Here is a 22,789-nt window from a genome sequence, read left to right as displayed (position 1 = left end):
AATCCTCTACAGAAGTGCTTTGAAATGAGTTTTCTTTCTTGCATCTCTCCTTTCAATTTAAACCCCAAGTCCCAGACAAGGCTTCTCAGTTTTCAGCGATGCCCAAGCAGTGGCAGTGTTAGCGTATTTGTGTGTCTGTGTGTATGTTTGTGTATTCTGAGTTAAAGGACCTTATTTTAGATACCTACTTGGGGAAGTCAGCCTGGCAGACCAATGCAATATTAAAACCTACCCTATTTTATTTTGGTTATTGATTTTTTAGTCAAACTAAAGTTTAATATGCAAAGCATTTCTAGGAAATCTGACACCATTTTTTTTGGAGACGGTAGGTAAAAGGGGTTTCTTGATTAAAAGAAAAAGAACTATCAAAACAACCTGAGACTGAAAAACACTCATCCCTTGGCAGTTTAGTTGGAGTAAACACAAAAGTGGCCAGCATGATTTAGAAGGAGTCAGAAGGCAGGGCTCAAATCGCTATTCAGGCAGTAACCATGTGTAGCCAAGGGCATGCCATTTCTCTCTGAGGCTATTTCCCAAACTGAATCAAGGAGGTCACTAAGCTGATATCCAAGGTTCCTTACTGTTTTTAACACCCTGTGAATGTGAATGCCTCTCCCCCACAATCCCACCTATTGTCCAGCTTCAATTAGCTTCAGTTTATTCAGCATGAAAGAAGCTATCTGGGTGAGACAGAATAGTCATTGCATCCCCACCCTTGTGTGCAAATGAATCAAATGAACCACAAGGAATTAAGGATAAAGAGGGAAGAAATCATAACCGAAGAAATAGCTTCTTTATCTATGTCCATTTCCTCCCACAAGGAAAAATGGCAGTGTCGGTTGTACATTACATATATCTTTCTTTTTAGTGTTTAATCTTAGCACCTGCACAGCAGAGATCTTTACAATTCATTGCATACGCTCTCTCTCATCTCCCCCCTCAATACAGCACCTGAGGCCTAAGAAGCAACTCCCTCCAAGCTCCTCCCAAGGCTGAGACCCTTCTTCACGACAGAGTATAGAAATAACAAACATGCCCAACGGTTCTATACAGTTGCTAGAATGTTTTCGTTTCCAACGAATGAAGATTTTTCCTCCTTTCCTTTGAATATTAATTACATTTTACAAATTTGTGTTTGTTTTGCTTTGCTTGGTTCTGTTCTGTTTGTACAACAAAAGGGAACGTCCATGGCAAAGAGTCCAGGTTAACAGAGCTTGGCTGTCATCTGGTCTGACTGTTTGAGGATCTCGGTGTTGTAGAGGTCCAGGGCGTGGTTCACCCTGATGATCTCGCTGTTGGTCAGTTTCAGGCGGTGTTTCAGCATACACGAGAACAAGTCCAGCTGCGGCTTCCCCGGGGCCACAGGGGGGGCCAGGCGATTGATTCGGTCCCGAATATCTAACAAGAGGAGCATCACAGACGAAGAGGAGTAGAACTGGCCGCCCTGCGTGTAGGACTGGTTGACCTGCTGCACGGCGCTGCGAAGGAGGTCGGCGTTGAACCTCAGGCTGTACCCGAACACCTGCACATCCGAGATCTTGATGTAGAACTGCCTCTTGGAGGGATCGGACAGGTCCACAGGGCCCTGGCCAGTCTCATTCCGCAGGAGGGTAGGTAGCCGAGTCCGACTACGTAGGTAGATGTGGACCGTCTCAAAAAACGTTTTCCACCGATTGCCCAGCAGGAGAGTCCAGTTGTAGCACTGGCTGTTCTGGAGACGGATCTTCTCCCAGCGCGGGTAGCCGAACTCCCCGAAGGGCATGTTCCAGCCCTCCGAGTGGCTCCCGCTGAAGGGGTTGACGTAGACGAAGAACATGGGGTCCAGGCTGCTGTTGCGCATCTGGCAGATGCGCATGGACATGCCGATCACCATGTGGATGAAGTCCATGCGGTTCTTGTTGCTCTTGAGAGTGAGGGACATGCGCTTGCGCCACCGGGGGTCAAAGAAGGTGTCGAGACGGATCTCGTTGCTGATGAAGGTGGTGTGGACGTAGAGGCGTGAGTCCATCTTCTGCAGCAGGTACTTTAGCTCCAGGTCCTGGAAGTCCAGGTCGGTCTCGAAGCTGATGAACTGCTCGCTCCGCTCCGAGTCCACGTTCTGTGGCTCGCAGCGGCCTCGGTATAGCTTGTAGCCCTTGTTGCAGGAGCCGCAGAGAGAGATGTTGGCCAGGCTGCACATGGCACAGCTGTTGTTCCCTCCGATGATGCAGGGGATGGGGCGCTGGCACAGCGTGGTGCTGCCGTGGCACACGCAGCTCCTCTGGCTCTCCAAGAAGGTCCCCCAAAACCCGTTCTCATTGCAGTAGAGAAGCGACTGGACCCTTGCAAGCCACTGCTGAATTGTCCTGGGGGTAAAGGGGAGATGGAGAATGTTAACCATCATGGGTGGGCTTGTGGTTATCCAGCTATTAATGCAAAGTGGGGTTATGGTTATCCAACTGCTAATGCAAAGTGGAGCTGCCCAAAGAATGAAAGGACTGGGTAGAACAGTTATCATAGGAAGGGCACCGAACATCAATGACAAGAACTACACTGTAGTTCCTAGTAATGCCACAGAGCAGCTACTTGACCTTGTACTCTACCCTTCTAATGTTCAATGTCCTCATCTGTAAAGGGAAGGGGTTGGAGTGAATGTTCTTTGAGGCCCTTGCAGCTCTATAATTGTATTATTCATTTGTCCCGCGGAAGTTTGATTCAGAAAATTAAAACGTATGAACTCAGAAACCCCTGCCGGATGACAACAGATTGTAAAAGATCGGCAATAAGAAGAATTTAGGGGTTATTTCTTTTAACCTGTACCAGATGTTTCAACCCTCTTCACAGATTCCTCCCATGAGGTTATATAACACCCAAAAACTTCAACAAAAACAAATTATAGGGCTTCCCTGGTGGCACAGTGGTTGAGAGTCTGCCTGCCAATGCAGGGGACACGGGTTCGAGCCCTGGTCTGGGAAGATCCCACATGCCGTGGAGCAGCTGGGCCTGTGAGCCACAATTACTAAGCCTGCGCGTCTGGAGCCTGTGCTCCGCAACAAGAGAGGCCGCGATAGTGAGAGGCCCGCGCACCGCGATGAAGAGTGGCCCCCGCTTGCCGCAACTGGAGAAAGCCCTCACACAGAAACGAAGACCCAACACAGCCATAAAATTAATTAATTAATTAAAAAACTAAAAAAAAAAAACAACAAATTATATTTTATATGACTCTGGAGATCAGGAAGTGCTTCCATATTTATGATCTTATGTGATCCTCATAGTGGCTTTTCAGAACAGGTAAGAAAGATGTTATTTCCCCCATTCTTTCCAGAGCTCCAAGCTCTCAGGTCAGTGAAATTTCCAACACAACATGTACCTCTAGGCCCCCCTCTCCATAGCCCCTCAACACGTTTATAAACAAACCCAAGCCTGTCCCCAGATTCCAGCCTCTGAAACATTCCAGTGAAGGTACATACTAGATCAGATAAGAAGCAACAGAAGAAGAGGTAAAAAGATGTAAGACAGTCAGCTTAGTGGCCTCTCATCTTTCTTCATTTCTGTGCAAGTCCCCTCTTGGCTGTCTTCCATGCTACGAATAATCCCTTACATGTGTCTAGCACTTTTTACCCTGCACAGGGTACATTCACTCCCATTTTCTCACTTGGGCTTCACAATCACATCCCCAAAATAGCTTGGGACTTGAGGTCAGTCCGAGATTGCTTCAAATCCTGGCACCTCCACTGCTGAGCCGAGGGAATGCTGGCAGTTTCCTTCACCTTCCTAATCATTCCCCCCACACCGGGCTGTGGTGAGGATGACATGAATTTTTTTGTGAAGTCTTTGCCCCTAACTTGGTAGGTATTAGGGACTCCATAAAAGTTAGTTCTTGTTATTCCTGCCAAGGGACTCTCAGCTCCATTTTCTAGACATGGCAAGAGGAGCTCAGAGGTGAAGTCATACAGTGAGTGAGTAGAGGGATCTCCTGGCTTGTAGCTCTTCAAACAAGAGTCGAGGAAGCCTTTCTTAAGGCTCTCACGTGCTGTGGTGATGCTGACGATGATGATGACCACGGTGGCAGTGGTTCCTGATCCCCATTTTCGAAAACTGGAAATGGAAGCCCTTTTGCATTGTACTGCGTCTGGTAGGAAGTGCTAGCGATCTATCTATTCTATCATTTCCACTGCCAAGCCACAATCACCAAGCCCAAGAACCATGAGGTAGGCAGTACAGCCTGATATTGAAAAGCATGTGCGTTGGCCCAAGCAGAACTGAGTTCGAGGCTCAGTTCTGTAACCAGGAACAAGATACTTCGTGTCTTTGAGCCTCAGTATCCACATCTAAAAGCAGAATAATAAAGCCCATCTTAGGCAGTGAGGGAGAGGATTGAATGAGATGGTGTATTTAAAGCATTGAGCACAGAGCCTGGCATAGACCAATTATTAAAAAGGTAATAAGAAGTACTCTCATCCCAGACAATAAGCTCTTCCTTTGAAGGTATTGAGACACACTTTTTCAGGGATTTCACTATCTCTCTGGGGTTGGAGGGAAACCATTTGGTTACTTGGGACATTTGAAAATGGATACTGTTGAAACGGCTTCCCAGGATGCTGTGCTTTAAAGGAGGTGCTTATCCGCTGAGATAAAATGGAGGAAAAATTAGAGCACTCTTTGAAACGGCTCTGCCTTTTAACTCCACAGAACGATCCTGGCTTTGGCAATGAAACCTCCCTCACAACATTCAAAACACTGTAGTGAAACCCCTGGTTTTTTGATCAGTTTCCCCTCCAGGCTCTAAGGCTTGAGAGAGGGGACCCCCTCCTTCCCTGAGCATCTAGCCCAGAGCCTGGCTCTAAAGAAGTGTTTGCTGAATGAATGAATGAATACTGAATGAATGAACAGACAAAAATTAATATTTTTCTTATTTTTCACTTAAAAAACAAACAAACAAACAAACTCCTCTTCTCTCTCCCGAATTGCAGAATTAGTTTTCAATACCTTCCACCCACACAGCTCCAGGCCTCCCGGTCCCTGCTTCGTGGGACCAATCCCATTCCAGCCTGGAGAACAGCAGCGGGCCCAGCCTTCAGGAGACGAAGCTGGAATGATAATGAGCCACGGGGCTCCCGCCTCCCCAGCCAGAACGTTGACTGAATATCGGCTATGAGTCATCGGGTATTTTTGTGAGCCGCAGGGGCACGCCACACGTCTCTGATTGCGTGGTTCCATCTGACGAGAGCGTCATTTCAAAATGCCTCTTTCAAATGGCCCACACTTGCCCCGTCACTCCCTCTCCAAGTGACAGGACAGTACCCCATTTAGAGCTCCTCTGTTCCCATCTGCAAGGCATTCTATAACCCCGTAGAGCGCCCCCTTTCTCGTGTCTCATCATTGGGACCCTTTGTCAGGACGGCATCCCCCCACTCCTTCAATCAATGCCTCATTGTGGCTGAGCTCTCAGCATCCTCAGGGAGGGAAAGGGGACGATGAACGTTCCCGGTGCGGCTGCCACAAGCAAAGGGGCGAGTGGCCAATTAGGATTCCAGCCCTGTCGAGCAGGAGGGACTGGGGACAGAGGCCCTCTGAGGCGCAGCAGAGAGCTGCCTGGCACCTGCATCTCCTGACCTCAGAATAATCGTGAGGTTGTGGGCTGTATCAAAGAAGGCATTAATGATACTGCGAGAGGACTGAGAAGAGGCAGGGCACGGGGAGGGGGGCTGGGAGCGCAAGGCCCAGGGAGAGAAGAAAGACAGAATGGAGGAGAGAGGTGGGGACTGGGGAAGCGGGAGGAGATGGGGAGCGGCCTCAGTGATGGAGGTGGCGGGGGAAATGGGGAGCCTGACCCAGGTGAGCAGACAGGGGCTGTGGCGGAGGAGGAGGGCTGGAGAGGGGAAAGGTGATGGGATGAAATTAGTGTGGGTAGGATGGAAACGAAGACACTCAGCCAAGCCTTCATGTGTCGTAACTCCCAGAATCAGGGAATGTGGACCCCGGATGGGCCACGTGAGGGCAAACCATCCTTTTCGGAAAGGGGGGTGGGGGTCAGACGGAGAGCAATGTTATTGGTGAGCCCCGATTCCCAAGGTCAGTGAACGTTCCTTAGATTTTCGTCCTTCATTTTGAAGAGAAGAGCAAAACCAGAAAAACCAAGCTCATCCCAGTGTTTTGCACGCTTGTCCTTAGCACAAGCAACTTCTGACAATGAGGAGTCCACCTCAATCAGATCAATCTCCTACACCTTCTCCATCTCCAGCCAGTGCTCTGGGTAGTAACTGCCGATATTCAGAAAGCCTGCCATGCTGGAAGGCATGCAGCACCTTAAACCAGCCGAGCGAATCAATGGCTCACAACCACCGAGCACTCGCTGTACACCAGGCATTGTGCCGGAGCTCTCCCGGAGCGGCATGGATAACCGTCCACAGCACAGGTGAAGAGCGTGAGGCCTTGAGACGTGGGATAACGTGTCTGACATCACAGAGTCACTCCACATTCAAATACCAAGTTCTCTAACTGCAGCACCAGCGCACTTTCCGACGTACCACAATGTAAGATTATAACGACAAAGCCAGCAAGAAGAAGGAAGCAGGCCACAAGAAGAGAAATATATTGAAATAATGGAAAAATACTGAACCTTTGAATGTGTCAAGGGCCTATTACCACATTCCTTGCTTCCCCCGGACCTGCCAGGATCCCTCTCCTCCATTCACAGATAATTGGAGCTCACCGACAAGTGCTCAGGGAGAGGCTGGGGACCAGGGGTAAGAGGGACTGCCAGATATCTATAAATACCATTTCCCAGGCTAGCTGGTGACAGCCCACCTCAACTCTGGCAACAAGAGGAGCGGCTTAATAGGCCAGCTCCAGAGAGATGGGGTGGGGGGGTTTTCACAAAGGGCTGACACAGACCCACTGCAAGGCATTCAGTGTGTGGCAGTGAGGACCAAGATTCAAGATGCTTTTCTCTGTCCCTGGGGATCCAAAGCATCTTCTCTTTGCAGCCGAAGCTGAACTCCAATACATCCAAATCAGCATCTTTCTGCTGGACGGGATTTCAGTTCATTATGATGGGAGGGGCGGGGGGAGCAGGGCTGCGGGGAGGGCAGGAAGCTGCATTTTTATTCCTAAAGCTGGAAAACCCTGGGGCCTGGTAAGTAGGCTCCCACAGAGGCTACACATGAAGCAACTTGGACCACAGAAGCAGAAAACCTTCAAGAAACAGCCTTGGAAATATCCAGCCCATCTCCCTCATGTTTAGACCTGAACATTGAGATTTAGTTGCTTAGGTGGAGGATCGATGTTTCTTGAGTGCTTTCTCTATCATGGCAGTCAGCCTTTATCCTTACATCAGCCCCATGAGAAGACAGGACTCCTTTGAGAGGAGGAGGGCATGAAAGACCAGAGAGGAACTGTGACTTTCCCATGGCCACACAGCATGGACGTAGAAGATCAGAGCTCAGGATTTCTGGATCCAAACCCCGTGTTCCCTCCATTCCCCGCTGTACTTTTCCTACCCTCTCAAACCCAGGCTGGAGGAGAAGCTAGGCTCCGGGCCATGGGGACACCTCCGCTGCTCCCCTGCAGGCTCTGTCTTTGCCTCAGCCAGGATTTTCTGGCGACCTGACAGGCCTCCTGGTGACACAGCTGGAGTCGCTCATCATTTGGAGGACAGAGGCTATGCCACCCAGGGCTTCCCATCAGTGCTTTCAACAGGGCACGCCTCCCTTTCGGAACCACCTGGTGGGAAGCCCAGGCTGGGATTCCTAATTCAAGCAAACTTCCTGCTGATTTTAATTGGAGGTTTTGCCCAAGACAGGAATGCAGTGCCAGGCCAGTGGCATTTTAGGGAAGATCATACAAATCGAGTGCCAAGGAGAAGGGGGGAACAGATTTAGGCTAAAATAGAAAACTATAATCCGTAAGTCCCATTTGCCTACCAGGAGTGTTTATTTAAAAGGGAGAGGAAAGTTTAAAAAATGAAATTGGAGTTCTGAATCATTCATTTATGCCCTGTGCTTCTTCCTTGGCGTTTCTTTGACATTGTAATGGGTGTCTGAGTAATTCTGTGAGACTCTATACAAATTGTGCACTGTACAGACCAGAGACTAGTACTAGACTGGGAAGATGAACAGTTGTTTTTAGGTTTCTGATGATGCACTGTTTAGGGGGTGGGCTGTGTGTGACTGTGTGTGTGTGTGTGTGTTACAGGAATAGTGCTGATAAAAGATGAATATATCAATGGTGTCAGAATGCTTGGGGCTCTGCTGAAAGAAGCCTCGATTTATGGATGTGCTAGGGTAAATTATAACTGGCCACCAGACCCAGTCTGTGTTCATCATTTTCCCCAGATTCATATTTAGCTTTAATCATTCCCCTCTTTGCGTTTCTATCATTGACTTAATAGTTTGTTTTCCTTCCTTCTGTCAATTCTTCACATGACGTCAGAGCCTCATGGGACAGCTCGTAGCAATGGAAGAAAAAACCCAAAGAAGAATTGTGTGGTCCCTTGCCACGATGAAGATGCTTTCTGGTTTGGAATTGTGGAATGAAGGCAATAGGTCTTATTTGTGGAGGGCAGAGGCAGAGGGTAGAAGGAGGGAGGGGAAGAGCAGCAAAGAGAAAATCCGATAGAGTCTTTAAAATGAGGTTGTCAGGAGTTTAACTGGGGAGGATAATGAAACAATTTTTGCAATTACATAGTCCTGTGTCTGGAAAGAGGTGCCAGGCAACATCAACTACATGTTCAAATTCAGCATTTTGCTTTGGGGCATGGATGTGCTGAGGGTAAGGAGGAAGGATCCAGAAGCTTCTTTAGGTCTGGCAGAAATGCTAAAAGCCGCAGGAAGCTCCCAGGTGGAGAGCTGCCAGAGGGTTTTATTCTTCCTGGGCGGAAGTCAGGCAGGAGAATGACACACAGACCAAAGGCGAGAGAGTGAGAAGGGGCTAACCAGGCGTAATGGACTTCACCCCGAAGTACAGTGATGGTCATCTAGCTCAATGATCTGGGCAGTGAGCGGGGGGTGAGCCAGTTAATAGACATGGGAGTCAGTTAAGGAAACGCTGGACCTGCTCTACCACTACTTTGTTGTGGATATTTGACCTTGCTATTTGACCTTGGATAAATCACTTCACCTCTTTGATCCTCAGTTTCTTTATCTGTCAAATGGGAAAGGTAATACCTACCTTACACTTTATCTTCAGAACGAGAATCAGATACGTGAAGCTCCTGGGAGGTCCGCAGTGAAAGGAAGCTATCTATGACTGACCATTAACTATAATTATTACTGAGGGCAGAGGAAAACTGTGTTTTATATTCCTCTCCTCAGTTACTACAACAGCCCAGTTGATTATAGCTTAACGTCCTAGCCTTCCTGGTCACTCACCCTCCACAGTTCTAATGAACGCTGTCACCGTGATGCTTGAAGAAAGAGCTAGATGTGGGCTTTGGAGTCAGAAAACATGGGGTACTGAATCATAGCTCTGCTCCTCATGACTTCACCTTGAGCTAATTGCTTGTCCTTTCTAAGCTTCAGTTTCCTCAACTACAGAATGGAATAATAATACATTACTTGCAGGATTGTTTTGAAGATCAGATAAGATAATGTATGTAGAGCTTCTAACATTGGTAGGTACACACTGTCTCTCATGAAAACAAACTACTGTGTTCCTCTTGAGCTCCCAAAGAACATGGTCCCTTTGAAATAAGTATAGATTTAAAAATCCAGGGAAAGAATTCAATAAATATTGTTGGGTCCATTGAATATTGATATTAAAACAGCAACAACAACAAAATCTCTCATTGATACTTAATCTCTTCTGTACCCCAGAATCATTAACAGATGGACTGCAGATCTAAAGGTGAAAAGTAAAATAATAACATCAACAAAACACCTTTTAGAAGAAAACACAGAGGAGCGTCATTATGACATTGGAGTAGGCAAAGATTTCTTAACACAGCTCACCATAAAGGAAAAAAACATGTTGATTAATAGGGATATATTAGGATTAAAACACATGAATCAAAAGATACCATTCAAAGAGTGAAAAGACAACCCTTAGTTAGAAAATATATTTGCAATATCTTTACCCAAAGACTATATTTATAGTACATAAATAACTCCTACACTGGCTGGATGCTGGGCTAGTCAAAGGCATTTCATGCTGCCTGAGTTTGCCACTCCTTCCTGGGTCTCTTTAAACCAGAGTAGATGCAATTATCACAATTTATATTTTTCTTCAGAAGGTTCTCACTAAACTGTTTAATAAATGTGATTTGTCCCAGAAAAAAAAAAAAAGACCAAATGGGAAAGTAGGCAACTGATACGATGATATGAATGGGCATGTCATAAAAGAGGATATTGAATAGGCCAATAAGCACATGAAACTCCATGTCATTAGTCATCAGGACCGCGCCAATTAAAATTGCGATGGGATACTTCTGCAGCAGGATGGCTAAAATAAAAATAAAAATAAAAAGGATGAGAAACACTAAGTATGGGCAAGGATGTGGAACAATCGAAACTCTTCTATGCTACCTGCAAGACAGATCATTGGTTCAGCAAGTTTGGGAAAGTGGAATTATCTACTGAAGTATCTGTAAAGCTGAGCAATCCCACCCCTAGGAGATAGATACCCAACAAAAATGCACATAGAAGTTCACTCATAGGCGTGTGGAAGACAGCAGCACTCTCTGTCACAGCCCCAACCTGAAGACTGTGCAAATGACCATCGCACTAGAATGGATGTCTAGAAACACAGTGGAATACTCTTGAGAATGAATGTGCCAAAACCACACAAAACAATATGAAGGAATCTCACAGAAGAATGAAAGGTAAAAAAAGCCAGATACCAAAGGGTCCACACTGCACAAAAAGAGGAAAAACTGAGCTACAGTGTGTGTAGCCATGAGAGGCATAATTCCCTGGGAGAGAAGGCCGATGGTATCAGAAGAGGACACAGTGGGTTTCTGCACTGCTGATAACGCCCTGTTCTTTGATCTAAGTGCTGGTTACATGTGGGAATTCATTCTGTGAAAATTCATCTTGCTGTACACTTAACGATATTTTCACTTGCTATATATCTCTAACACTTCCATAAAACATTTACCCCAAAAAATCGTCCTTTAAAACAACCAGAAAAATACTATTAAGGCAGCAATATGTTACATTTTTATATCACTTTTAAACTTTCTAAAGCTCTTCTGTTTGGTTCTCTGATTTAGATCTTCACGACTTTTCTGCGTCATAGGTTGGGTTGAGGGGTATCAAGGATTTTTAAGGATATGAAAAACTGGGCTCAGAGAGGTGACGTGACTTCCTGAAGGTCACCAGTGAGCTGTCGCATCACTAAGATTACAACTCACCCGGGTGTGAGTCTGTTGGTCGATCTGGAGGGTGGAGGTGGGGAGGAGCATAGGGAAATGGTGCTGGATAAAGAGCTACAGAAATCGTAAGAAATTAGTTCTATTTCTGACTCAATCCTCTAAGCCTCTAGATTCTATTCTGAGCAGGAAGCCACTTCTGAGCCCCAGGGAAGAAAAAAAAAACCCTGAAAAACTAAAAACAACAAAAAGGGTCTGGAGATACTTATTTTCTTGCCTTACGTCAACCAAGGGAGTCAATTCCCTACTTGCTACAAATGTACAATGACAAACAGGGATGGGCATGGAGACATCCCTGGTAGCGCTGAGTTGAACAAACCTTGCGTATCACTCATGGTGAAGCTCAGCTGCCGCCGTGCAACTCCCTGCCCCTCACCCTGATTGTGCATCCTTGGGTTGCCATGGGGTTGGGCCTTACTGCCTTCTTTACCTCCGTAAATAGAAAAGAAATGCACAAGATATTCTTAGTTAAAAGCTTCATTGCCCCATGGTTGGGAGGGTACTTCTAGGCTTCTGTGACTGACAGCAGGCTGCCCCGAGCTAGCCTAGGGTTATCTGTTGGCTTGTACCTCTTCCTCAATAGGACAATTTAGTACACACTCAGAATAGGTCCTTGCCACGAATTTGCCACCTCCTCCCAGGGTGCGTGCACCCGTGCATGCACGTGCACACACACACACACACACACACACACACACGTCAGTAGGTCAGGGACTGTCAAAGTAGCAATTAACTCTGGTAGGTGGAGCTGTCTGTATGTTTAGCGTGGCAGATTTTCAGAATTCTGGAGTGGAATGATGCCTAGACAAGGCTTGGTCCACGGGAAGCAGAGAGGTTATGTGACTTGCCTGAGGTCACACAAATAGTACCCGGAAACCCAGAGGCAGAATCTTTCCCTTGAGGAAGGAAGGACCCTGCACATAGCCACAAATGTAGACCGTTCATCTTTCCCCAACCTCTCCCAAGGGGACCGACAGCCTTTTACCTGGGTGACTGTGCACTGGGGGAAAGGAAATAGTCATACTTTTCAAGGATTACTGGACACTGGCTTTGAACTGATAGTATTTCTAGGAGACACAAAATGTCACTGTGGTCTACTAATCAGCACAGGTGTTTATGGGAGGTCAGGTGATCAATGGGACTTTGGTTCAGGTTCTTCTCACAGTGGGTCTGGTGGTTATTTCCCCATTCCAGAGTGCATGCTTGAGATTAATCCATAATTGGAATACTCTGCAACTGGCAGAAACCCCTTCCTTCCCACTTCTGGTATCCCCACCAAATAATAAAACTTACATTATGGAATATTCTCTCCCTTTAACCAGCTTCCAAGAAAACAAAACAAGACAATAAGAACAACAACAAAACACGTACCTAGGCCGAAGCATGTGGCAAGGGGCGTAAACCATACGATAAAGCCACGAAAACAAACTTTGTCTTGATTGACAAAGGTTCAAAAGGGCAATTTTGTACTACGAGACATTTCTTCGTAAGGTCTCTGAAGAGTGCACTAACCTCTGTACTAAAATGTATCACAATGGAAAAATAAACAAATGACAAACCCACAATGTGCAGCAGGTGGCCACGGACCCTTTGACACTCCTCCCATAGACAGGAGATCTGTTCCCCTCCCTTGAATCTGGGCAGATTCCACCACTCCTCTGACCAATACAGTAAGGCAGAAGTGATTCACTTAGTTTATGGACTCAGCAGCAGCTTCTACTTCTTGTCTCTTGGAAAACTCCCCCTTAGAGCTCCGAGGCCACTTATAAGCAGGCTGACCACCGTGCTGGAGAGACCACATGAAGAGACCCTGAAGAGACAGCGCTGCCCAGCTGAGCCCAGCCTTTTGGTCATCTCTGCTAAGGAACCAGGTATGCGAGCGAAGCTTTCTTAGAACCTCCAGCTCAGTCCAGCTGCCACCTAAATACCAATGAGTGACTTCAAGTAACCTCACGTGGAACAGAAGAAGTGCCCAGCCAATTCTGGCACAAATTTCCGACTCATAGATCAAGAGCATAATATAATGATTGGTGCTTTAAGGGCCTAAATTTGGGTCAATGTGTTAAACAGCAATAGATATTTGAACTATTATATACCATGAGCCCCAGAGAGAACTCAGGATCTCTCTTCCTCCTTCCATTACTACCAAGCTATGTAACTGTACCAGGCAGAACTTGAAAAATGTCCTCCCTCCCCAAGATTCCAGGCTCTAACCCCCAGGACCTGTGGATGTGGTGAGATATCACTCCCAAGACTGTGTCCTGTTATTTGGCACAGTTGATGTAAAGATACTGAGATTATCTAGGTGAACCTAATTTAATTAGAGGTGCCCCTTTAAAAGCAGAGAGTTTTCTCTGGCCGTTGGCAGAAAGAGAATTCAGAGAGATCCAAAGCCTGAGAAAGACTTGCTGCACCTTTTTTCCTTTGAAGATGGAGTGGTCCATGTACCAGGACTGGAGAATAGTCTCTAGGAGCTAAGAGTGAACTCTGGCCAATGACCAGCAAGGAAAAAGTGACCTCAGTCCTATAACCATAGAGAAGTGAATTCTGCCAACAACCAGACTGAGCTTGGAAGTGGGTTCTCAACATCTTCATTTCTGCTTGTGAGACATCAGCAGAAGATCCAGCTATACCAGGCCCAGCCTCCCGACCCATGGAAACTGAAAGATAATAAATGCATATTGCTTTCAGCCTCTAAATGTGTGGTAATGTGTTACAGAACAATACAAAACCAATATAGTTACTCTGGCCAAGACACACTCTGTTCTATTTTATTCTTTAATAAAATGACAGGAATCGATTAGATGATCTTTTAGGTTCCCTGACAGCCATGACATTTTATGGTTTTGTAATTTTAGGCCATTTAACCTTCCTGAGCTTCAGATTCCTAAGGTAAAGCACAGGTGCAGGCCCAGTCCTGTGCTGGTTTTATTTTACCTGCTAGAGCTCAAGATCTCTGTCAACGGAGGTGCCCCTGTCTTATTCACCATCTACCAAGACCTTATGCATAATGCCTGGCACTTAGTAGGTGATCACTAAATATCTGCTGGATGAAGGAATGCATGGATAAATGAATGAAGATTCAGTATAAATATTAATGTACATATTCTTTGACAAGAACAAAGGGCTATGCTTATATAGGATGGCAACAGAAGAAGGGGTATTCTTTCATAATGTTGGACGAGTCATTAATTTCTGTAAGCCTTAGTTTTCTCACCTGTACACGCGGAACCTAATCCTTGTTCTAGCTCCCCCCAACCCCCAGGTTATTATAAGAATCAGCCCTTTGCAAAATAAAATAATCTATACGTAAGGTATCTGTCTTATACATAACGTATTTGTCTTAGTAATAGTTTACTTTTTAGAATTGGGAATATACCTAAGCCAAATGGGGTAAATTTATTCCCTAATTATACCAGAGACTGAGTACCTTCCTGCTGTTATTTTGGCCGCTGCTGGTTAGCAGTCTTGCCACCTCTCAGCAGGAGTTCTACCTGCTGGGATACAGAGCCATTAGCATCTGTTTAAGCAGAAGTGTTAGAAACTCAACTCGAAGAAGTCTGGCTGAACGATGAGGATCTCTATTGTCAGGAAATCACAACCTGTGGTAGCACACCAAATAATCTGGGTCACTGCCTCTTAACCTGGAGTAAATCATTCTTTTCCAAGGCTGTGTGCTGAGGAACCCAATCCCTTAAAAAGAATTCAAAAAGAATGGTTCTATGGCCAAACAAGTTTTAAAAAAAAATGCATATGACCCCTTCTCTATTTAATTTTTTTTAAAATTCAACATTTCCTAAACTTATTCAATCAAAGCACCACTTCCTCCCCTCCCCCCATCCCTTCACGCCTTCCCAATATCCTATCAATCAGTTCCCTTAAGGGAACTAACTTTTGCCTGGTTTTGACCAAGTGCACATATTGTGAGATGAGGCCATATTTATGGCAGTGAAGAGAGGCTTCTAATCCAAGGTAAGTTCGGTCCCCAGACCAGCCACATCAGTATCACCTAGGACCTGGGACCCATCCCAGACCTACGGAAGGAATCAGAAACCTTGGGGTGGGGTCCAGCCGTCTGTGTTCAAAAGGCCCTCCTGGTGGCTGTGATGCCACGGCAGTTTGAGAAGCACTGCCCTAACCCGTAGATCTGCGGCAAAGCTCGTGTCAGCACAGGAGAGAAACACCGAATCCTTTTACACCTGGGAGAGCAATTCCATCGATTCTCTAGTTCATATTTGGAATGGCTACCAGACAGCACTCCCTAAGTGCATTCCTTACATATTTTTTCCAATGGCTACTCATCACCTAAATGATAATATACAAACTCCACAGCTAGGGATTCAATCCCTCCATAATTTCATTTCAAAATACTGGTCTAATCTCATTCAACAACAATAAGGACAATTATTTAATATTTGTTGACCATTTACTATATGCTAAGAACACTGTATATCTTTTTCTTGGGTAATCCTCGCAATCACTCTGGGGAGAAAGTACTGTTATTCTCCTCATTTTACAGATGAGGAAACTTAGAGCCAGCAGCTCTAGCATACAACTCACCAAGATTTTACACCCGACTGTCTGGTTCCCAAGCCCATGTACTCGATCTTGATTTATGTGCTTTCTCTGATCTTCTGATTTCTCATTTCTGGATGAAATTAGTCTCACATACAATTCCTCCTAAGTATCTGTTGCTTTCTTAAATGGAAAACCATTCTCTCTACCCCAAGTTCAAAGGTTCATCATCCCTCAACTTCCATCTCAAATGGTCCCTCACTTCAGTTCAGCACATGCTGTGTCATTCTATGCCAGGCACTTTATCTGTTACTGGTGGGTGGGGGGGGATACACTGGTGAACAAGAAAAACAGAATCCCTGCCCTCACAGAATTTGTCATCAAGTAGGGGAAGTCTAGGATTAAACACACAATTGCAAACGTGCCAGGTGGTAGAAAAAACTTCCACGCAGGATGCAGTAAAGATGTACTGTTGATAGTGCAACCTGGCCAGCGTGTCAGGACAAGCATCACTAAGAAATGGGGGTTAGATCTGAAATTTAAAGGATGAATAGAATAATCCAGGCAAAGAGAAAAGGGGATTCTTATAGCCTTCCCGACAGGAATTCATTTCTCTCCTTTCTTACCTTTACTGCTATTCAAATTCCATGTTTATACAATGGGAAGCATAACAGCATCTATTTTACAGGGTTTTTGTAAGGATTCAGTGAGTAAATTATGTAAGGCATTTAAAGCTGTGCCTGGTACATAATAAATAGTCATTATACGTTAACTATTATCATCATTATTTATTATTATCATGGCAAGTTAGTAGGAATAAGAGCTGCTGTCTCAGGACAAGCTCCGGAAGTTGACCTGCCTGTAAGTGACTTGGCACACAGCTGACACTCTCCCTTCCATCTGATCAGAGTCATGTGTGATGCTCTTGGCACACTGAATAGTCATGGCGGGTCGGTTACCCTCCTACAAAGCCCACGTGCTTCTGGTCCCTCCAAGTAACAAGCACATTTACCAAGGGTCGTTTTGTTTGTTCCCAAACCTGCTTATGCCAGTTGTATTTGCTATTATGTTCCTGAGACCAAAGTATTCTAGGAATGTGTCTTATACTTTATGAAAAGTATGTTTAGACCTCTATTTTTGTGTTTGGACAATAATTGTAAAACACTACACAAAAGCATAAAAATGTCTAGGGTGAGAAATAATATTAGCTTATAAATTGTATTTGCTTAAACACTAAAGATGTAAGCAAATTAGCTTTAAGTATGCCATTTAACTATTGCTCTCCCTTTTTCCAAAGCGATTAAAAAATTAAACTTTTTGAAATAAAAAAGAAGTCAAATGAATCAATGAAATGCGAGCTTTTTTCTGTGGGAACTCATTTGAATTCTGTGGGAGAGGGCGCGCTTGGGGGACGCCGCGCCGCGCAGGGACGCCGGCCGCGAGGGTGCCTGAGCCGGAGCTTACCCGAAGATTCTACTACAGGCTAGAATTTGTATCTTCAACAAAGGAGAACAATCTCAGAGCCTCATGGAAAAGGACCGTACCAGCTAATCCTTCAAGATTCATCAGAGGTGCAAGTTCCTCCAGGAAGCCCTTCTCTGACCCTTGTAAGGTTGGTTATGTTTCCTGACCTTGGAGAAGTGGCCTTTTATAAGGTACATCCTATAAGAAACCTTACCTGAGTTTCCTGCTGGCTGGCCTGCCCTGGAGATTTCAGACTCAAGACTGCAACATTAACTGTTACCTGAATTTCCAGCCTTCCTGCCTGCCCTGCAAATTTCAGACTTGCCAGGCCCCACAATCATTACATGTTCCAGTTCTTCCTGTGAGTGACCTGATAACTAGGAGTGCTTCTTATAATCCTTTAAAGAAGAACCCTTTTGTGGCTCTTGGTGCTCCAGCCAGGCATCAGGGCCGTGCCTCTGAGGTGGGAGAGCCAAGTTCAGGACACTGGTCCACAAGAGACCTCCCAGCTCCACATAATACCAAACGGCAAAAATCTTTCAGAGATCTCCATCTCAACATCAAGACCCAGCTTCACTCAACGACCAGCAAGCTACAGCGCTGGACACCCTATGCCAAACAACTAGCAAGACAGGAACACAGCCCCATCCATTAGCAGAGAGGCTGCCTAAAATCATAATAAGGTCACAGACACCCCAAAATACACCACCAGACGTGGACGCGCCCACCAGAAAGACAAGATCCAGCCTCATCCACCAGAACTCAGGCACTAGTTCCCTCCACCAGGAAGCCTACACAACCCACTGAACCAACCTTAGCCACTGGGGACAGATACCAAAAACAACGGGAACTACGAACCTGCAGCCTGTGAAAAGGAGACTCCAAACACAGTAAGATAAGCAAAATGAGATGACAGAAAAACACACAGCAGATGAAGGAGCAGGGTCAAAACACACCAGACCTAACAAATGAAGAGGAAATAGGTAGTCTACCTGAAAAAGAATTCAGAATAATGATAGTAAGGATGATCCAAAATCTGGGAAATAGAATAGACAAAATGCAAGAAACATTTAACAAGGACGTAGAAGAACTAAAGAGGAACCAAGCAACAATGAAAAACACAATAAATGAAATTAAAAATACTCTAGAAGGGATCAGTAGCAGAATAACTGAGGCAGAAGAAAGGATAAGTGACCTGGAAGATAAAATGGTGGAAATAACTACTGCAGAGCAGGATAAAGAAAAAAGAATGAAAAGAACTCAGGACAGTCTCAGAGACCTCTGGGACAACACTAAACGCACCAACATTCGAATTATAGGGGTCCCAGAAGAAGAAGAGAAAAAGAAAGGGACTGAGAAAATATTTGAAGAGATTATAGTTGAAAACTTCCCTAATATGGGAAAGGAAATAATTAATCAAGTGCAGGGAGCACAGAGAGTCCCATACAGGATAAATCCAAGGAGAAACACGCCAAGTCACATATTAATCAAACTGTCAAAAATTAAATATAAAGAAAACATATTAAAAGCAGCAAGGGAAAAACAACAAATAACACACAAGGGAATCCCCATAAGGTTAACATCTGATCTTTCAGCAGAAACTCTGCAAGCCAGAAGGGAGTGGCAGGATATACTTAAAGTGATGAAGGAGAAAAACCTACAGCCAAGATTACTCTACCCAGCAAGGATCTCATTCAGATGTGATGGAGAAATTAAAACCTTTACAGACAAGCAAAAGCTGAGAGAGTTCAGCACCACCAAACCAGCTTTACAACAAATGCTAAAGGAACTTCTCTAGGCAAGAAACACAAGAGAAGGAAAACACCTACAATAACAAACCCAAAACATTTAAGAAAATGGGAATAGGAACATACATATCGATAATTACCTTGAATGTAAATGGATTAAATGCTCCCACCAAAAGACACAGACTGGCTGAATGGATACAAAAACAAGACCCATATATATGCTGTCTACAAGAGACCCACTTCAGACCTAGAGACACATACAGACTGAAAGTGAGGGGATGGAAAAAGATATTCCATGCAAATGAATTCTGTGGGAAAATTCTATAAAGACCAGTTGATGAAAGAATTGCCATCAATTTAAATAAAGGAGAAGTACCTGAAAAAGATTGGGATGGCTCATAAAAATCTACAAACGTTTAGGTTGCTTCTGAAGAGTCTTTAAGCTATTGCTCCACTTTAAATAAACCAAAGTTGGAAATACTATACAGTTACCGGTGTGGTTTATGCAAGAAAGCCAGGAAAACGTCAAATGGAATATATTATACAAACACCCTCAAAAAAGATTTTGGCCCTACCTCAAAAGGCTGGCCAAGAAATATATATTTATATATTTTAAGTTAAAATAAATTGTGTTTATACATGTGCAGCATTGCATACATTTTAGCGTTCCTTATTTTAACTTTTTCTATTAATTGAGAAATTATTGGTTTCGAAATTTGTCTGATAAGGAGCCTGTGCTTGACTTCTTACTATGTGCTAAAAGTGGCATATATGTTCTTTTGTTGATTTTCCAATGGTAGGTATCATTTTTATCCCCACCATGTCAATTGGAAAAATGAAGTTCAGATAATACTGTACCAACGTTCCATTGTTTGTTAGTAAATGGCAGTCTACACCTTGGTCTGTCAGATTCCAGAGTCCAAAGTCTTAAGTATCTGAAATTTCATTGCCTCTCTACTACGTTATTACATTTTGTTGGGCTCATGAATTATTTTCTCCAATGGAAAGATCTGTCTCTTAGAAGCAGAAATAGTGTCTTCATCAAACATCTAGCATCTACTACAACTGTGCTCTTGATTATATAAACATTGCATCTGTGCATTTCTTTATAGGTTATGAAGAGTTTTCACATACAGCATCCAAACTGACTGAGACATCAACGCCATAGGGTAGCTTTTCTTATTATCCTGATCATACAGATGAGGAAACACAGGGCTCAGGAAGGTTTCGAGATTTTTTGAGGTCACACATCTAATAAGTGGGAGAGCAGGGACTGTCAGCCTAATAAACTGACACTGACTTCAGCTCAATAAAAGATAAGAAGTCACACCCCTCTGCCCCACAGCAGGAGTCTGCGGAGATTAAATCCAGAGGCAAGGAAGTATAGGGTTCAGAGAGAAGAATCAAAATCAGTGTGCGTACTGAGGGTTCTCATAATAGAGATAACGATTATCCTGGTAGCTGGACTCTTTCCATAGACACCAATTAAACATTGTCTGGAGCAGGAAGTTTGTAAAAAGCTGACATGGGCTCAGAAGCTACGGCCCCAGGATTGAAGCCTGAGGTGGATGCCCCCAAGAGAGTTTCATCTGAACGATGCATAATTACACTGTGCTTGGCTAAAGCCCGGATGCTGGGTCAAGTCCATGTGAATATGAGAAGTAAAAATAAACCGAAGACCAGGAGTCACTGGAAAAATGCCAATAATTGTACTGCCTGCCCTCAAGTTCAAGTTCCATGAATCTCCTTTGTCTTACAATACTATATAACCTCTACAAAAATCGGGACAGGGTGTGGGGAAAAATATCAAATCACACTGTCCTTAGGCACCTAGTTGGTGCTAGGAAATTTTTTTCATCTCACTGAATTTAGTAAACTCTTGGAAGTGTCTATTTTTGTCCTTTTTTTTTCACTAGGGCGCATTTCCCAAAGTAGTGGACTGAACAACAGATCCTTGCAGAATTTGGACACAGGTCAATGAAAGACAATCTCAATTTGCGGTTTCCATTTTACTGCCTGGACTGTCACAGACAGAGGGCCTGAATTTTAATCACGCTCTGTTCACACATTCCCGGAGTGACCTTGAATGTGTCACTTAACTCCCTTCCGCCTTAGTTTCTTCCTTCGTAAATGAGGAAGACAATTTAAACCATATACAATGTAGTCTGTGAAAAATCTGTAGATTATTTGTATGGCAATGCATACAATTTAAAAATACTGTGTCAACATGTTTTTGGGACCCCCATTCCAAGTAGAAAATAATTTATTTGCCCATTCATTGAGCACATTTTAAAAAATGTGTGCCAATTACCATGCTAGGAAGTTATACTGCTAAAGTGATAAAAACATGGGTCCAGATGCGTACATGGGGCTGACGGTCTCACAGGAGAGACAGGTGTTAATAACCGGGTAAACAAAGGTACAGTGGTAAACTGAGATTTGGGCTTCATTTGGGAAATCAGCTTGCTAGGAAAACATATTAAACAAGTCCCGATACAGCCTTTCAATGCAAGGAGCACAGGCTTTTGAGCTGAGATCTGAAGGATGCATAGATACTACTGCAGATAAGGAAGATGGAAGAAAGCTTCAGGGAAGAGCCTGTGTGAAGCCTATGGGGTGGGAGGAATGTGCACACCTAGTGAACCGAAAGGTTAGTGAGTTGTAGCTGAGCGAGCCAAGAAGAGGTGTGAACACAGAGTAAGAGGCAGGCAGAGGCCAGGTCACGACAGACCTGTAGATCATCTTAAGAGTGTGCCCCTTCTCCTAAGAGCAGGGATTAGTCACCAAAGGCTGTCAGCAGGGGTGTGACAAGATCAAATTTGCTTCTTAAGTAATAATTCTGACGGCCTCCTGGAACACAGATTGGAAAGTGATTCGAGTAGATTTTGGGAGGCTTAGCTAAAAGGCTATTGTCATTTGGGGCAAAAGAAGATCTTCGTTTGAACTGGAGGCTACTCATGAAAACGGACTAGCTTCATCAGAAAGCAATATGGCTCAAAGATGCAATGACCGTTCTTGTATCAATATCTTGGAGTTGAACGGTTACTCTCTCATTCTCTGTGAGTGATATTTCTCCTAGGAGTTGGGAAGGACCTCAGAGATAACTGAGCCCAGTTGTTTTCAAATTGTTTTAGCAAAAATTTAAAAATCGCCTTATTGTCCCAAATGAGTTTTAATGCAGAATTCTCATAAAGAAAATGGCTAAAGAGCTGCTCTGGTTAAAGGTGAAGTGCAGCTGTTCTCTGCTCAGCCTGTACCCACCCCTGCAAGGCTCCTTTTTTGCACCCAGTGTTCTCATTCTGGAATATATGCTACAGACCCAGTGTGGACTTAGTCGGGCTCACACAGGGCCCAGCCGGGGGGACTTGAACTCAGGTCTTCCGGTTCAAACAAGTGTCCTTCTCAAAAGCACATCCTGAGGCTAGATAATGATGCTTTGAAGACAAAGATCCCTTCACTTGTATCTTTAAGTATCTTACAGTGTCTGGCATAGGACGGGAGACCAGGTAGTCAGTAAACATTTATGGAATTGCACAGAAGCCAGCGGAATTCACTGCTCAAGCTGATTTTGTGCTTCTTTTCTTTTTTCTCTGCCTCTCTCCCTTCCTGTTTTTTTTCCTTTCTCCCTCTCTCTTTTCTTTCCTCCCTCCCTCCCTGCTTCCTTCCCTCCTTTGCAATGAGAGGTGATTTCCATCACATTGCAGTTTGTAGTTTA

The 22,789-nt window shown here is 44.5% G+C and overlaps 1 protein-coding gene across 4 annotated transcripts in view; it reads right to left on the bottom strand.

Moving 5' to 3' along the window:
• Window positions 1-774: 774 nt before the first annotated feature.
• The window catches only part of BRINP1 (BMP/retinoic acid inducible neural specific 1), a 505,846-nt gene continuing 483,831 nt past the window's right edge, over window positions 775-22,789 (bottom strand). For all 4 annotated transcript variants that reach the window (XM_082470420.1, XM_082470421.1, XM_082470422.1 and 1 more), the window contains one exon: window positions 775-2,345. In XM_082470420.1, the coding sequence (XP_082326546.1) occupies window positions 1,205-2,345 (1,141 nt within the window). In that variant the 3' untranslated portion in view covers window positions 775-1,204. The remainder of the gene's footprint in view (window positions 2,346-22,789) is intronic.

Source organism: Balaenoptera physalus (genome assembly GCF_965194825.1).
Source record: "Balaenoptera physalus genome assembly, chromosome: 7".
Classification (NCBI taxonomy): domain Eukaryota; kingdom Metazoa; phylum Chordata; class Mammalia; order Artiodactyla; family Balaenopteridae; genus Balaenoptera; species Balaenoptera physalus.
Note: the sequence above shows the minus strand (reverse complement) of the source record. Positions and strands in the feature narration are given on the sequence as shown.